Here is a 17136-nt window from a genome sequence, read left to right as displayed (position 1 = left end):
GAATCTAAAAACAGAAACAATTCCTATCATAGTAGGTGCCTTAGGTATAATAAAAAAATATTCAGACAAATACATAACAAAAACACCAGGACTTACAAATATATATAACATACAGAAAATTGCACTACTGGGTACTGCACACATTCTACGCAAAACACTTTCAATACAGTAAACATAAGAGCACCACAGCAAACCACAGCACATACCCAAGGCACACAGAGCTGCGCTCGGTAGTGAAGTGAAAGCACGTTATAAAAATAAAACTACTGAATAATAATAATAATAATAATAAAAATAATCCTTTCTACTAAAGGCACAAGGCCTGAAATTTTTTGGGGAAGGGGACTAGTCAATTACATTGACCCCAGTGTTTACACTGGTGCTTAATTTATCGATCTCAAAAAGATGAGAGGCAAAGTCAACTTCAGTGGAATTTAAATAATAATAATAATAATAACAACAACAACTGTAACGATAAAGTTAAAGTATAATATGGACACATAAGATATGGACAAAGAAGTTTAATGAGATGCTGATGGAGCCAGAGGCAACACTTGAATGACTCACAGAAGGGGAAAAAAATCTTAATCCCCAAATCTACTGAAAGCCACAACTTGCAAAAACTACAGACCCATAACATGTTTCCCTAAAACCGACAAAAGCCTTAACTGTAATAATATCACAGAGAGTGGGCAGACATCTAGAAGAAAAAACAACCCATTTCCAGAAGAGCAGAAAGGATTCTGCAAAGGCTCATATACCTTTAAAGATCATTTAATGATCAATAAAAGCTATAACTAAAGACTACTGAAAGAAAAAGAAGGGTCTAAGCATGGCTTGGATTGATTACCGGAAGGCTTTTGACAGTATTCCCAACACATGGATCCTGGAAGCACTAGCCATGAACAAGGTAGCACCAATAATAATAAAATAGAATATAAAACATGTCATGAATAAATGGCAAATAGTTCTGCAGCTACAGATAAAAGAAGGAATAATAAAAAACTAAATCCATCTCCTGTAGAAGAGAAATATTCCCAGGAGACTTGCTCTTCTCACTCTTTTTCTGATACTAATGCATTTAACTGACATACTTATCAGAACTGGATGTAGTTACAACTGTTATGGTAAAACAATCAACTATCTTTAGAAAAAAAATGATCTCAAGTTGTATGCTGCAAATGATAAACTACTGAAAACATTGCTACAGACAATGCACAGATTTACCAAAGAAATAAATACGAGATTCAACAAAAAAAAAGAATGTGTCAAAGCAACCTTGGAAAGAGGAAAACTAATTAAGAATAACAATGTCACTAAATAAAAAGAAACTGAAATAAAAGAAATAGACCAAACTCAAAAATACAAATGCTTAAGAATCAATGAATTAGACAGGGTACAACATGCACAACTGAAAGAAAAGATAAGACAGGAATATTATAGATGAATTAGATTAATACTTAAAACAGAACTCAATGTAAAAAATAAGAAAAATAAGATATTGGTGCTGCAGTTGTCCCAGTTATAAGGTACAATTACAATATTATTAACAGGACACTAAATGAACTAGCAATACCGAACAGAAAAATAATGACTGCATTTAGAATTCACCACCTAAAATCTGGCATAGAAAAGTTATATATACAATGATCCGAAGGTGATGGAGGCCTTATACAACTAGAAAATTACTATAAAATAACTACCACAAGACTAAGGAAATATCTAATTCAGAATCAAGGAAAACTGGTACAAATAACCACAATGCATGAGCAAAAACAAAAAAAAAACAAAACATTTTCTGTCTTCAAGGAAGATAAAGAATGCAACAAAGAGGTCATAATATTTGACAACAATAGAGAAGAAGAAACAACAGAAGCTGTAAAGCAGCTAGAATTTAAGCTAAAATTGGAACTACAAAATGCCATGATAAAACAATGGTGAGAAAACCCTTACATGGCAAATAATGGGATAAACTAAAAAGAAAAGAAATAGACAAAGTTAAATTCCAACCCTGGTTGAGAAGCTCGGGACTTAATACAGAACTGAAGGGTTTTTAATTGAGGCACAAAATCAAAGCCTCTTCACCAGAAACAATCAAAAACACACACATAATGAAGAAAAATACAGTAACTGCAGAATATGTGGTGATGGGGGAAGAAAGAATAAATCATATTGTCTCAGGCAGCGCAGTCTTCACCAAGAAGGAATATATCCACATACTTTTGGGATTTATAAACATTGAAAGTTGTGTCAGAAAAAAAATGGTTTAGGTCTACTCCAGAAGAGGTTTCTGAAAATGACAAAAAAATCATACTCTAGGATATGCCAACTCACTCAGATAGAGAGATTAAGGCCAAATGGCCAGATATTGTTGTAAGGGACCACCAATAAAAAAATGACTTCTTATTGGGATATCAGTCACAGCAGATGACAATGTATCTTTAGAAGAAACAGAAAATCTGTCAAAATATGGAAATAGAGATAACCTGAATACAGAAACAATCCTTATACTAACAGGTACTTTAGATATGGTTAGAGATCATACAGACAAGTACATAACCAAAATGCCAGGACTTACACATATATATAACAGACAGAAAATAACACTCTTAGGAACCATATACATTCTATGTAGAACACTTTCAATGCAGTACAAACTAACGACACCAAAACAAACCACAACACATACCGAAAGCACACAGAGCTACACTTGGTAGTGCAGTGTAAGAGCATAATAAAAATAAGATTACTGATACCAGTAATAATAATGATAATAATAATAATAATAATAATAATAATAATAATAATAATAATAATAATAATCATAGTAGGTGCCTTAGGTATAATAAAAAAATATTCAGACAAATACATAACAAAAACACCAGGACTTACAAATATATATAACATACAGAAAATTGCACTACTGGGTACTGCACACATTCTATGCAAAACACTTTCAATACAGTAAACATAAGAGCACCACAGCAAACCACAGCACATACCCAAGGCGCACAGAGCTGTGCTCGGTAGTGAAGTGAAAGCACGTTATAAAAATAAAACTACTGAACAATAATAATAATAGAGTCAAAGTAGATTGCCAATATTAATAATAATAATAATAATAATAATAATAATAATAATAATAATAATAATAATAATAATAATAAAAGATGGTTTACAGCAAATATTCTGCTCAGATGAGCATGTCCCTTAGTGACTGTTGATATGTGCATCTCTGATCATGAGCAGAACCAGTGGGGAGCATTATGTGTTGAGAGGAATTCTTTGGGGGTTTGAATAGTTCACCTCTGGAAACATGGGTGTTTCATTCATCATCCTTAAACAACCCTTATTCAGGGACCTTTTGAGCAGGATTGTCTACTTGACTTAAAGAAAATTCTAACTGGGCCTACCTGCAAGGTCTTACACTGTTTATCTTGATATGAAATCACCATGTCATGCACATAGGGTTGTGATGCTTATGCCTGGTGTAACCATATTAAATGGGTAGTCATGATAGGTATATTTTTTTTTGCATATTTGCACCACACTGTTAGTTTGATGGTGTGTGCTGCTCTTTCACAATACCAATAATAATGATAATGATTGGGAAGACACTCGACAAGAAATGGAAACAAAATTGAAAGAAGAAAAGAAACACATAATATTAATAATAATAATGCTTGGATAATTGTATATAAGGGCCTACAATAAACACTTGTTTAGTGATAGATATAATATTGTTTTTACATTTGTGTAATGTAGTAAGAAATATAAGAAAGTCAAACTTACTTCCTATATCAAATGTAGTTTTTAACTGAAGATTTCCATATTTTTCAGGAAATACTAGCGCCAAGCTGAAAAACATTTTAAAAGAATGAATGATAGCAATGATAATTATAATAATTACAATATGTATATACACACATATATATGTGTATGTATGTGTGTGTATATATATATATATATATATATATATATATATATATATATATATATATATGTATGTATATATATATATATATGTAAAACAAAAGCCCATTTTAGAAATTATCAACTGGCAAAATATATATCAACAAATAAAATAAGAATTTATTTTCTGTTTCATATTTAGATTCTTAGAACATTTTCAATCATGTCAAATATTGTCATAGTTTAATGTTTTACTTTGATTTTATTTAAAACCATATTTGCCTGGATTTGTTCAAGTACAAAGGTTGGTCAGTCAAGTTATTGATTGTGTTTCTATAAATAACTTCTGATTGTTTTAGATTTTATAAATTACATGCTGTAGCTTTAAATTTGAATTACAATTCATTTATTTTAGATATCAGAAAGGATTTAATATCAAACTTAACCTCAAAAGCTGGCATCCATATCTATCTGCACTACCTGCACATATTCACGTACTTAAATAGTACTTGTATATGCTTACATACGTGAATATGTACATTATCAACTCAAGTAAAAATTTCAGAATAAACTTTACATAAAAATACGAACAAATTGACCAAAATTAAGATGAAAAAGAAAAATTGAAATAATGTTTCAAATTTTGGCACAAAGCCAGTAGTTGGGGAGGGGTAGTGAATGCCATTGACCCCAGGACTTGGCTGGTACTTTATTTAAGAGGCACAGATGACATCAGCAGAATTTTAACTCAAAAAATAATGAGCCAAAAGAAATGCTGCTAAATATTTTGTCTTAAATACTAATGATTCTGCAAGCTAACTGCCTTAATAATGATAATAATAATAATAATAATAATAATAATAATAATAATAATAATAATAATAATAATAATAATAATAATAATAATAATAATAATAATAATTAGGAAGATCCCTTAAAATTTGAAATAGGAATAACAGGTGTTGAATTGTGGGTCTGTGGCTATGACCCAGAAACCAAGACTCAGTCTTTGCAGAAGAAGACACCAACAAGATGCCAAGATGTCAAAGAAATGCAAGAGAATGTGATGATGCAGCTGCTCCCAATAAGCCAAAGTGGGTTCTAGGAATGCTTCCAACACTGAAAACAAGACTGTTTAAAGTGTGTGGTTTTAGAAGGGTGTTTAAAGTGTGTGGCTTTGAAGGAAATTAAATGCTGAATTGATATGGGTTGTAGTCTTCTTTTTATAGCACCAGTCCTGATACTTTCTGATCACACTGTGTGTGTGTGTGTATAAATGTTTTTTTTTCCAGTTTCCATCTTGCAAATCCACTCACAAAAATTTAGTCAAACCGAGGCTACAGTAGAAGTCACTTGCCCAAGGTGTCACACAATAGGACTGAACCTAAAAGCTATATGATTGGGAAACAAACTCCTTCACTGCATAGCCATAGTAGCACTGACACACACACACACACACGCACACACACACACACACGCACACACGCACACACGCACACACACACACACACATTATTCCTTATGGGTAGTGTATGCTTGACTGGGTTGGCTGATCCTCCTACCATCTGCAGCTCCATGCAAATATAATTATTATCTAATATTTTAGAAATTTCTTGTTTATCCTATTTTTTTGACAAAATGCAAGGCTCATGGTGGATCTATTTTAATAAGGGTTTCAAATTTTGGCACAGGGCCAGCAGTTTTTGAGGGGAAAGGTATGTTGATTATACTAACCACAGCACCTGACTGATACTTATTTTATTGACCCCAAAAGGATGGAAGGCAAAGCTGACCCTAGTGGCATTTGAACTCAGAATGTAAAGATGGACGAAATACTTCTAAACAATTTGTCCAGTGCCACTTGCACATTAATTTCATGAGCAGGCTGTTGCATTGAGTCAACCAATTGGAACACTCATCTCCATAAGCAACAGAGTGCTTGTGTGTGGGTGTGCATGCATGTGTGTGTTTATGCATGTGTGTGTGTGTGTGTGTGCCTTTAGGGAGAGAGAGAGAGAGAAAGAGAGGGAGGCAAGAGAGAATAGAAGTAATAATAAATCCTTTCTACTCTAGGCACAAGGCCTGAAATTTGTGGGGAGGGGACTAGTCGATTGCATTGATCTCAGTGCTCCACCAGTACTTATTTAATCAACACCGAAAGGATGAAAGGCAAAGTCAACTTTAGTGGGATTTGAACTCAGAATTGAAAACGGAGGAAATACCACTAAGCATTTCATCTGGTGTGTTAACGATTCTGCCAGCTCACTGCCTTAATAATTATAATATTAATAATAATAATAATAATAAAAATCAGGAGGATGAGGAGGAAAAGAAGAAGAAAGACAATTAGAGAGAGAGAGAGAGAGAGATCTTACCTGAAAGGAAATCCAGCTATATTGTTATAGTAGTAGTGGTAACGTCTTTTAGAAACCCGAATCTGCAAAAGTCAGCAAAAACAATGTATTAGCATAACATACACACATAAGCATGTATGTAAGTGTTTGTGTATATGTGTATGTAGGTATGTGTATATGCATGTGTGTGTGTGTATATGTGTATGTAGGTATGTGTACATGCGTGTGTGTGTGTTCTCTTCTGTTTTTAATTATTCCTCTGAAGAAGAAGCTGGTTTCTAACAAATATACAATGATACGTGTGTGTATGTGTGTGTGTGTGTGTTTGTGTGTGTGTCTGTATGCGTGTATATGTGCATGTGAATTGTGTGTATATTTATGTATATGTACATATATGTGTGTACATATATATATATGTATGTGTACACACACACACATTTATAGATATGTATATACATATATATATGAATATATATATATATATATATATATATATATATATATATATATATATATATATATATATATATATATATATATATATATATATATATATATATACATACATGTATATATATATATGTATATACATGCATCTATGTATAATATATATTTATCTATGCATATATGTATATGTATCTATCTATCTATCTATCTATCTATATATATATATATATATATATATATATATCTATCTATCTATCTCTCTCTCTCTCTCTCTCTCTCTCTCTATATATATATATATATATATATATATACACACACATGCATATGCATACATATACTGCCATATATATAAATACACACACACATACACTTATATACACATGTACACACATTATATACACAATTATTCATGCACATGAACATGTACGTATATATATATACACACAACTCACATCTATTTATCTACACACACACATGCACACACACACACACACACACAACACGCGTCTCATACATACATGTATGCATATCAGAAATCATGTATTTGTTAATATAGCCATGCATTGTGTGCTTTTTAACATATATGTATATGCATCATGTATCCTTCTTATTACACACAAACACACACACACTGAAAAACAACAAAAGAACAAAAATATCCATTATGCTATTGTAGTTTTGGATGCAAAAGTGCCTAACAGATGTTGGAACTAATATTAAGCTTTTGTTAATTTTTCAACTCTCAGAGGGTGGCATGTGTCTCATAATTTCTCCTCCTGACTTACATATTCAAATAGTTTCAGTACTAATCATGCTCTCAGACTAAAAGTTTATCCATTCCTATTGACTACTGTTGCTGGATATTGATTGGAAGAACTGTGTACTGCATTTGTGTACTTCAACTGTATGAAATGGAAGTGTATGCCTGCCTGAAATACAACTAATTCTCTTGTGCCCCCACTAGCCATGCTACTAAAACATAATATTAAATTATTTCTTGTATGCTGACCAATATCACTTGTGGTTGGTGAAGCATGAAATCCTAAACTGGTCGAGAGAGCTTTTTTAGTTCTAGTCAATTGATTTCTAAGTTTCAAATATCTTTCTAAAGCAGTCAGGTCATTTATTTTTTGTTCTTTTATTGAGCAACGAGAAGTTACATTAAGTTATTAGCAATAAAAAGCTGCAGGATTTTCCTGTTAAAGTTGAAAGTTCTGTATTGAAAAGTTGTGAGCAAAGACCATCCTTGATCAATTCTCTCTCTAAGGCCCAAATTTTCTCTCTCTCTCTCTCTCTCTCACACACACACACACACACACACACACACACACACACACACACACACAATCCACCCACATACCATCACTTTTTCTCTCATCTTTTCCCTGTCTATTGTGTTGTTATTACTAATCTTCTCACCCCTTTCTGTCAGTCATCTCCTACTCCTGTTACCTCTCCAAACCATTTGTATCACTGACCACTCCAACCACTTGTCCAACAGCATCCACTCCTCAGCCACATCTACTCAGTCTTTACAGTTATTACCTACTCTTATCTATCTTCCCTCCAACAAATTTATTCTTTTTTTTTAAACATTAGACTGCAACCATGCTGGGGCACCAACTCAAAGAGTTTTAGTCCAATAACCAACTTTTTCTTTTTAAAGCCTGGTACTTAATCTATCAGACACTTTTGCTGAACTACTAAGTTACGGGGATGTAAACACATGAATACTGGTTGTCAAGCAATGGTGATGGGACAAACACAGACACAAAGACACAGACACACAGACACACACACACATATATACAAGGGTGAGTCAAAAAGTAATGCCATTTTGTTTAGGACAGGTATAATTACCAACACAGGAACATGTATCATACATCAAAATGAAGCTGGTCCTCTGTGGATCACATCCCTACTACTCAGCATAGTCACCGTTTCTCTCAATAGCAATGTTCCACCTTCGAATGAGAGCATGTATCTCTGCCCCGTAAAGTTCTGTTGACTGTTCTTTGAGCCACTTCTTCACTACAGTTTTCACTTCCTCGTCACTAGACTATCATCTCTTTGGCCCCATGAAAGAGAGTTTGAGAAGCAAACATTATTCCAGTGACGAGGAAGTGAAAACTATAGTGAAGAAGTGGCTCAAAGAACGGTCAACAGAAATTTACGGGGCAGGGATATATGCTCTCATTCAAAGGTGGAACATTGCTATTGAGAAAAACGGTGACTATGTTGAGAAGTAGGGATGTGATCCACAGAAGACCAGCTTCATTTTGATGTATGATACATGTTCCTGTGTTGGTAATTATACCTGTCCTAAACAAAATGGCATTACTTTTTGACTGACCTTCGTATGTATGATGGGTTTCTTTCAGCTTAGGTCTACCAAATCCACTCACAAGGCTTTGGTCAGCCCAAGGCTACAGTTGAAGACACTTACCCAAGGTGCCATACAGTGGAACTGAACCCAGAACCCTGTGGTTGGGAAGCAAGCTTCCTACTGCACAGCCATTACTCAATATTTATTCATCATTCATTAAGTTCAACCCCTCAACCATTCCATTTCTCTGACTATCTCCTATTCTACTTTCAAAATCTCAACCCACTTCTTATTCTGCCCCCATTCTGTCCCCATAAGAAGCTTATACTTCTTATTGTCACCATTCACTTCTAATTGTCTTGTACCTAGAGGGTCCACTCTTGACATTGCATTATAGTCTTAACAAGTGTCACCGTCATATAAGTGGCTTATTTCCAATTTTCTATGAAAGCATAACCAAACATGGGGAGATATTATCTTGATTAGTAACAGGTAAGGTTTGGCAACAGCAAATGCATCTGGCCAAACCCATGCAAGCATGGAAAAGTGAACATGAAAACAATAATGACAGTCTGTCTGTCTATCTATCTATCAATGTATTTATCTATCCATCTATCTATCTATTTATGTATCCATTTGTATATATACATTGAGTGGTGTGGAGCTAAATGGTCCTAGCAATTTCCTTGGTAGCATCCCAACACATATAAGGCTAACATGATATTCAGGAGGAATACATAAATACTCCCAATCAATCAACTATTCAATATAATAACCAGTGCGATGTGAAACTATTGGGTGTCCTGTAAATCCATTTACGCAGCAACAAGATACTGCACATATGCAGTGTAAAATTGAGTAAAAAAATCAAGACAGGACAAGTCAAAATTTTGCTACATGTGTTTCCAAAGCACAGTCATTTATTTAGTAATGCATAGTATTACATGATGTTACATAAATTTACATTATTACATACCAACACCATTTCAGTAGGCAATATAGTAAAGTTATGTAATATGTAATATCATGCATTATTGAATTAATGGCCACTCTATGATGATATGTGTAGCAAAAATTTGAATTGTTCATTCTTGTTTTTTTTACCACATATATATGAGCATGTGTGTGCATGTATGTGTGTGAGTGTGTATACATACATATGAATAAATAAAAGAAAACAAATTATATAATCAATTCATCAGCTGTAAGCTGATGAATTAATTATGAGTCAGTCATTACTAAACAATAGGTAACGCATTATACTCTCAAGGTTTCTTCAGAATCTATGAATTTCTACATCTGAGAGATCTCATGTTATACACAGTTTTTTTTTTCATGAGGCAGACTGATCTTGCAATGATTTTTGGAATGGTGGGTCTCAAAGCAGATAAAGTTATAAATAGCAGTGTGCAAATATTGGATTAAACAAAACCCTTTGGACAGAAATCATCAAAGGATGCCTGTGAGATCTGAACCTTCATCTGCTTTGAGATCTAACATTCCAAAAAAGAATTATTTCATGTTCTCTCAAATTTTATAATTCTTATGACACTGACAACATACAATTATTTCTGGTAAGAATAATGTTTCTAAAACAGATAAAGAAATTTGAAGGACTGTTTTGGTCCAATGATAGGACATCTGTCATGTTTACAAAAGATGTGGGTCCAAATCCTATTGGAAGCCTTTGACTTATTCTATCCAAAAGGGTTTTTTAACCCAATATTTACATGTTACCATTTATAGCTTTATGTGATTCAAGACACATCATTACAAAAAGATAATTATTTCATGCTCTCTTGAAGTATCTAAATTCTTCTGGTGTCCAAAATATAACTCTATACTTTGCAGCTGTCTGTATGTACATTCAGAAAGGAAGTTTACCATTTTATAATGCTGACATTTTATGGCTGAGTATAGAGGCATATAAATATATTAAGTTCTAATAAATGTTTATATGTTTTGCTTATGGCAAAGCAAAATTATAACGTATGTGTGTGTGTGTGTGTGTGTACAAATGCACACACACACACAACACACACACACAAATAAATCATTAAACTAGCTGAGACTGATATTTGTAAATGAAATGCAACCATCCTTATATATTGGCCTTATATATTGGTGCCAATATGAATACAATATCAAATAATATAGTGTTCAAATTGAGATATCTGTTTGTATGAGGAGTTTCCAGAAAAAAGTTCACTAAGGCAACTGGACAACAATGCTAAACACAGGTTTAATAGAAAAGATTAAAGGACAATTTTAAAATGAAATTTACCTTGTATTATAAGAGACCAAAGTACATACAAAGTGTTGGAAGGGGGTGACAAACTATTTCAAAACTATGGGAGACATACATTTAAAAAATTCATTTAAAATTTATGGAATTGTATGAATTGTGCTGTAAATATTCCTTTTTACTACGGGCACAATGCATGGAATTTAGGGATAGGGGTTTAGTTGATTATGTTGGCCCCCAGTGCACAACTGGTACTTATTTCATCAAGCCTACAAAGATGAAAGGTAAAGTTGACCTTGGCAGAATTTGAACTAAGAACATAAAAGACAGATGAAATGCTGCTAAGCATTTTGTTCAGTATGCTAATGATTCTGCCAGCAGCTCATTGCCTAATTGAGCTGTAGATATTAAGATGAGAAATGATTAAAATTCTGAGTTCATGAAAAAACTTTGAACTTAGATATTGATAACCTTTTTAATACTAACCCACTTCAAACCACCTTTGGTTCTAATAAATATATTCCTTGTTTTAAAGTGACCTAAATAAAAATCTACCATGAAAATATATGTATACTTGCATCCCAAACAGCTCAATAATGATAAAGTTATTCTAATAATTTCTTCATTATCTTAAAAATTAATTGACTCAAAGGAAGCATATTTTAGCATGAATACAGTAATAGCAGGGAACAAGTTATCTTCATTGTATTGACAACAGTATTTCAAGATGTTAGATTCAGTTGAAGGTTGTGATATGTAAAGTCAAATACATCAAAGAAATTTTGTAACCAAAAAAATACAAGACTTGTAATGAGAAAATGTATCCTAAAGCTCATTAATGTTGATTGCTTTATTATTTTTGTTTTTGCAACTGTCAATTGTAAATGATGGCAATGCTAATACTGTTCTGATAACCAATGTAAAAGGTGACACGTTTCAATAGTACAAAACATTATGAACACATTATATCTGGTTTGAAAAATAATGTTCTGGAATGTTTCAGTGTACTTTTGAAGTTTGTAATTTTTAAATACCTATTGGCAGGGTATTTCATGGTTTTGGAGCTTCACTTTTTCTGGGCACTTTTGATAATAACTGTTAACTGGTTGTGAGCTAATGTCGAAGCTGATCAATCATATAAGAAAAACTAAACAATTGACATTTTTAACAGATCAGGAAGAAATGTTTGAAGTACATGTACTCTCTTACTGAAAGTCAATACTAAACTAAGCTACATGAAAAAGCATGCCTTTTTTCTTTTCAAAAAGAATCCCTAGTAATAATATGAGCACAACTTTCTTGATTTTAAAATTTTCTGAGTGTTTCATGAGATATCAAAGACGAAGACACAGTTTGAAAGTAAATGCCTCAGCCATTTTCAGAATGCAAATGATTTAATAAATGTAGTAAATAGCGATACACATATCAGTAAAAATGTCAACTATTGATTGAATATGGTTCAGAAAAAAAATAAATGAGAGTTCAATTACTGCCAGAAATAGTTTACTATCTAACACTATTATTAAATTTCTTCTTTGACATTTTTACTGTAAATTTTCTTCTCTGTCTGACACATTTTACTGTCTTTGACAATGGCACCAATGTAAAACTGATATCAAGCATAGCAACTTTAGTATTTAGTAATTATTTTGGAACAGTTAATTCTTAGAGAGTTGAGATTCGTCTGCTTGCTGATGAATATTTTTGAATATCTGATGTTATTATCTGTTAAACTTTGCTTCTAATAATATTTGTTTTTTTTTTATCTGCTCTTATTGAATATGATTTCTATGTAACTAATATTTGATCTTTAAGCATCATTATGCTTATCTTCTAAGAATAAATACATTTTCATTTTTAAATATATCTACACTTCAATTGCCTGACTTTATAATTTCTTTTTTTTTCTCTCTTTTCGAATGCAAATATTCTTCTTTTTATTTGCAAGATATCGAATAATAGAATTACAAAATGTAGTCTCACTCTATTAAAATAAAAACAATTTTAAAACAATCATAAGAAGCATGCTAGAAATCAGTCTAAGCTTTTGATTATCTCTAATTTTGGTGTGTCACAAATTTTTCATCCATTCAGTATTATTTGAAACATCCACCTCCCCATAGGTGAAGATCCCATTATTGCTAAAGAGATAATTAGCATTAGAATAGAGTAACTTATATCTTGAGTGATTTGAAGGTTTTATAATGTAGATCTCTTATTCCTAAGATTACATAAAACTGTAGCATAGATAGACTCTTTATTTCTCTCTGAACAGAACCACTTTGTATTGAGGTTAATCTCCATTATACATGCAAGCAACATCAATAACCTCATTTTACAGTGAAATATCGCAAAAGCTAATGAGAACATGACACACTGGAGAGTGATGTCAAGTAATTTCCCTTGGTGACATCATATCCAGAGGTCTTGTAGAAATCATACAGTGTGATTGCATTTACAATCTTCCACTTAATTCTGCCAACTCTTTCAGAAAATATTGTGACAGTTTTCACTTATGCTTAGCATTGTTTGAATTAGGAAGTTTATCAAGCCATAAAGTAAAAGGTAGTAAATAATGAACTTAACAATGTTAAATATCAATAGGTGTTCTGCAAATGGCTTTAGTATAAGTTAGAGAGATATTGAGACAGCTCTAATTATTTTCTTTTCACTGCAGTTTCCTCCAAGATCCTACCTAAAAGCAACAATAAGTGCATTTAGATTTTCCAGAAGAGAAACTTGATATTTGACTATGCAAAACTTTAAATCGAATCAATCATTTAACGAGTTTCAGGAGTTCATAAAGCAGGTGTTTAATATTAGTTTATATAGTATTAAGAAGATGAGATACACAGCATACTCAAAATAAAGAGCTAGGAAATTGTTGAGAAGATATTTGTATAAAAATCATAGCTATTTCTTAATGTCAATTACAAAAACAAAGCTCTAGAATGGAACCAGTAGTTCAATGATTGGGATCAGTAAAAGAATAAAAGAACAGTAAGGTCAACTGCGTGAAATAGAATTAAATATCTTTGTATGAGACAAAAGATAAACATCTATGCAAGTATTGGAGCTTACAACTAATTATTTAGGGATCTGAGAGTTAGTCTCAAATACGTATATGGTAAATGAAAGGCAGAAGATGGAAGATATAAGAATTTTTATTAATTATGACATTTGTTTCCATATACGTAACAAACACTGTAAAAGTGACCATACCTCACCAGTAAGCTACCTGGTATAAACCATTCATTTTATACACACACTCACATATATATGTATGTATATATGTATTCATATGTATTAATGATTGTTTATATGTAAAGTGATATATAAAATCAATTTAACATGAAATTGAAGGATCACTCAATATTTTTAGTATCACACAAATGTATTAGCTTCTACAAGGAAAAGGCTGACAGTGACTTCAAAGTTTCATTTTACTAACTATTATGAGCAGTAAACTGAAACTTTGAAGTCACTGTCAATATTTTTTTTGTAAAAATTAATATATATGTATTTAATCTTATTTTTATCATTTAGAATATAAAGCAAGTATATACAGATTAGTTTTGGCATAGACTAAAACGAAATAATTAAAGCAAAATTCTTGTCTCTTTTCCAGAAGATAAACAAATAAAATTAGCTTGGTATTTATTGCAGGTAAGTAACAGAAACGAATTTTGCCAGATTTCAATTAAAGTCCTCATGTATTTATTTTTAAAATCAGCGAAGAGAATTTTGGTCAAGAAATTATATTTTAAAGGTCAGCTTACCAAATGGCAACATAAATTCAACCATTGCCAATTGACATTATTCAGGTTTCCATTTATGCTAAATATAATATAATATGTGGGTGCCTATCTGTCTGTCTCTCTTGTACACACACACATACACTCACACATATACTCAGTAGCATCCTTTGATTGTATACCCTTTACCAGTGTTCAGTTTAACCTTTCATTCTTATATTGCTGCTTTATAATCATACTATCTGAGCAAGGAGAGGCCAAATTGTTGCAAATATGAATTGTGCTATTTTGGAATAATCACAAAACTAAATATTGGTATTTCGAATGTATTTAGTGCAAACAATTCAAGAAGTTATCTAAGATAACTGTTACATAATAATACCCATGTTAATCAACATTTCAAAATATTTTGAAACGCATTCAAACTATCAACATTTGGTTTTGCAATTATTCTGATGTATATATCATTCATTCAGACATACATTTACATACATATCTAGACATGCAATTATATTCATGAGAATACATACATAAAACAAAACATACAATTCTGCACATGCAGTGATTCCAAATACTGCACTTATACACAAATACAACAAAAATATCCTGTTGATGATGTTGAAATTTTAATGAAGGAGCCTTGGATCTAGGTTAGAAACTGATACTTTTTCTATTGGCAAGAAATCTTGAAATAAAATTGAATAATGACATACATACGTACATACATTCATACACATATGCATACATACATACCATCATTCAACATCGACTCTTCTACCCTAGCATGGGTTGGATGGAAATTATTGAGGCAGACTTTCTATGGTTGGATGCCGTTCTTGTCATCACCCTTCACCTGTTTCTAAGTAATGTAAGTACTTCCCCATGGCCAGATATCTTTTTCGTGAAAGATTAGAAATGGACATCATTGGTTGAATGATAATGATGCTCATTTTCAAGCATTGCATGATGTCAAGAAACATGCACATGCACACACGGTGCACATGTACGTGTGTGCACACACACACACACACACACACACACATGTAAGAGGCTTCTTTTGGTTTCAGTCTACCAAATCCACTTACAAGGTGTTGGTTGGCCTGAAGATTAAAGCAGAAGACACTTCTCCAAAGTGCTGCATAGCGGGATTGAACCTGAGACCACAACTAATGAACCAACCAACCAACCATCCAACCAGCCAACCAACCAACCCACTCGACTGGTTAAAGTGTAAGAGAAAAGGCCAGAACAGAATAGGTTTCTTGCTGTAGAGGATCCACATGGTTACTCAAATTTTAGAAGAGAGGTTATGAGTGACCAGGGTGAAGCTGGGAAGAGAGATAAAATAGTAAAGGTGAGGTGTCAGGGCAGACCCTCAAGGCATGAGGTGAGTAGTTGCATGTGGGGACAAGAGAAACGGGAAGAGTGGATGGGAAGAGATTGCAAGGGTGTATAAAAGAGTAAGGGATAGGGGATAAGTGAGAGCATGAAAATTATGAAGAACAAGTGTTGAGGGATGGGTGTGGCTGTGTGGTAAGGAGCTTGTTCCTCAACCACACAGTTCCAGGCTCAGTCCCTCTGCATGGCACCTTAGGCAAGTGTCTTCTACAATAGCATTAGGCTGACCAAAGTTTTGTGAGTGGATTTGATAGATGAAAACTGAAAGAAGTCCGTCATATATTTGTGTGTGTGTGTGTGTGTGTGTATGAATGTGCTTGTGTCTGTGTCTGTCCCCCACCACCAGCTGAGAACTAGTGTTGGTGTCTTTATGTCACTGTAACTCAGCAGTTTGACAAAGGACACTGATAGAATAAGTACCAGGTTTAACAAAACAAAAAAAAAGTGATGGGGTCAATTCAGTTGATTAAAAATTCTTCAAGGTGGTGCCCCAGCATGGCCGCAGTCTAATGACTGAAACAGGTAAGAGATGAAAGATGATAAAATAAAAACATAAGAAGCTTGTTTCCCAATCACATGGTACTGGGTTCAGTCTCTCTACGTGGCACCTAGAAAAAGTGCCTACTACTCTGGCCTTGGGCTAACCAAAGCCTTGTGAGGAGATTTGGTAGATGGAAACTGAAAGAAGCCACCGTATAT

The 17136-nt window shown here is 33.0% G+C and overlaps 1 protein-coding gene across 1 annotated transcript in view; it reads right to left on the bottom strand.

Annotated features, from left to right (window-relative positions):
• The window catches only part of LOC106867600 (voltage-dependent calcium channel subunit alpha-2/delta-3), a 620656-nt gene that overhangs the window by 14930 nt on the left and 588590 nt on the right, over nt 1–17136 (bottom strand). The window contains exons 19-20 of the mRNA XM_052966750.1: nt 6288–6349; nt 3793–3857 (exon numbers count right to left, since the gene is read on the bottom strand). Of these exons, the coding sequence (XP_052822710.1) occupies nt 3793–3857; nt 6288–6349 (127 nt within the window). The remainder of the gene's footprint in view (nt 1–3792; nt 3858–6287; nt 6350–17136) is intronic.

The sequence above is a fragment of the Octopus bimaculoides genome, chromosome 3 (genome assembly GCF_001194135.2).
Source record: "Octopus bimaculoides isolate UCB-OBI-ISO-001 chromosome 3, ASM119413v2, whole genome shotgun sequence".
Lineage (NCBI taxonomy): Eukaryota > Metazoa > Mollusca > Cephalopoda > Octopoda > Octopodidae > Octopus > Octopus bimaculoides.
This window is presented reverse-complemented; position numbering and strand designations above follow the sequence as displayed.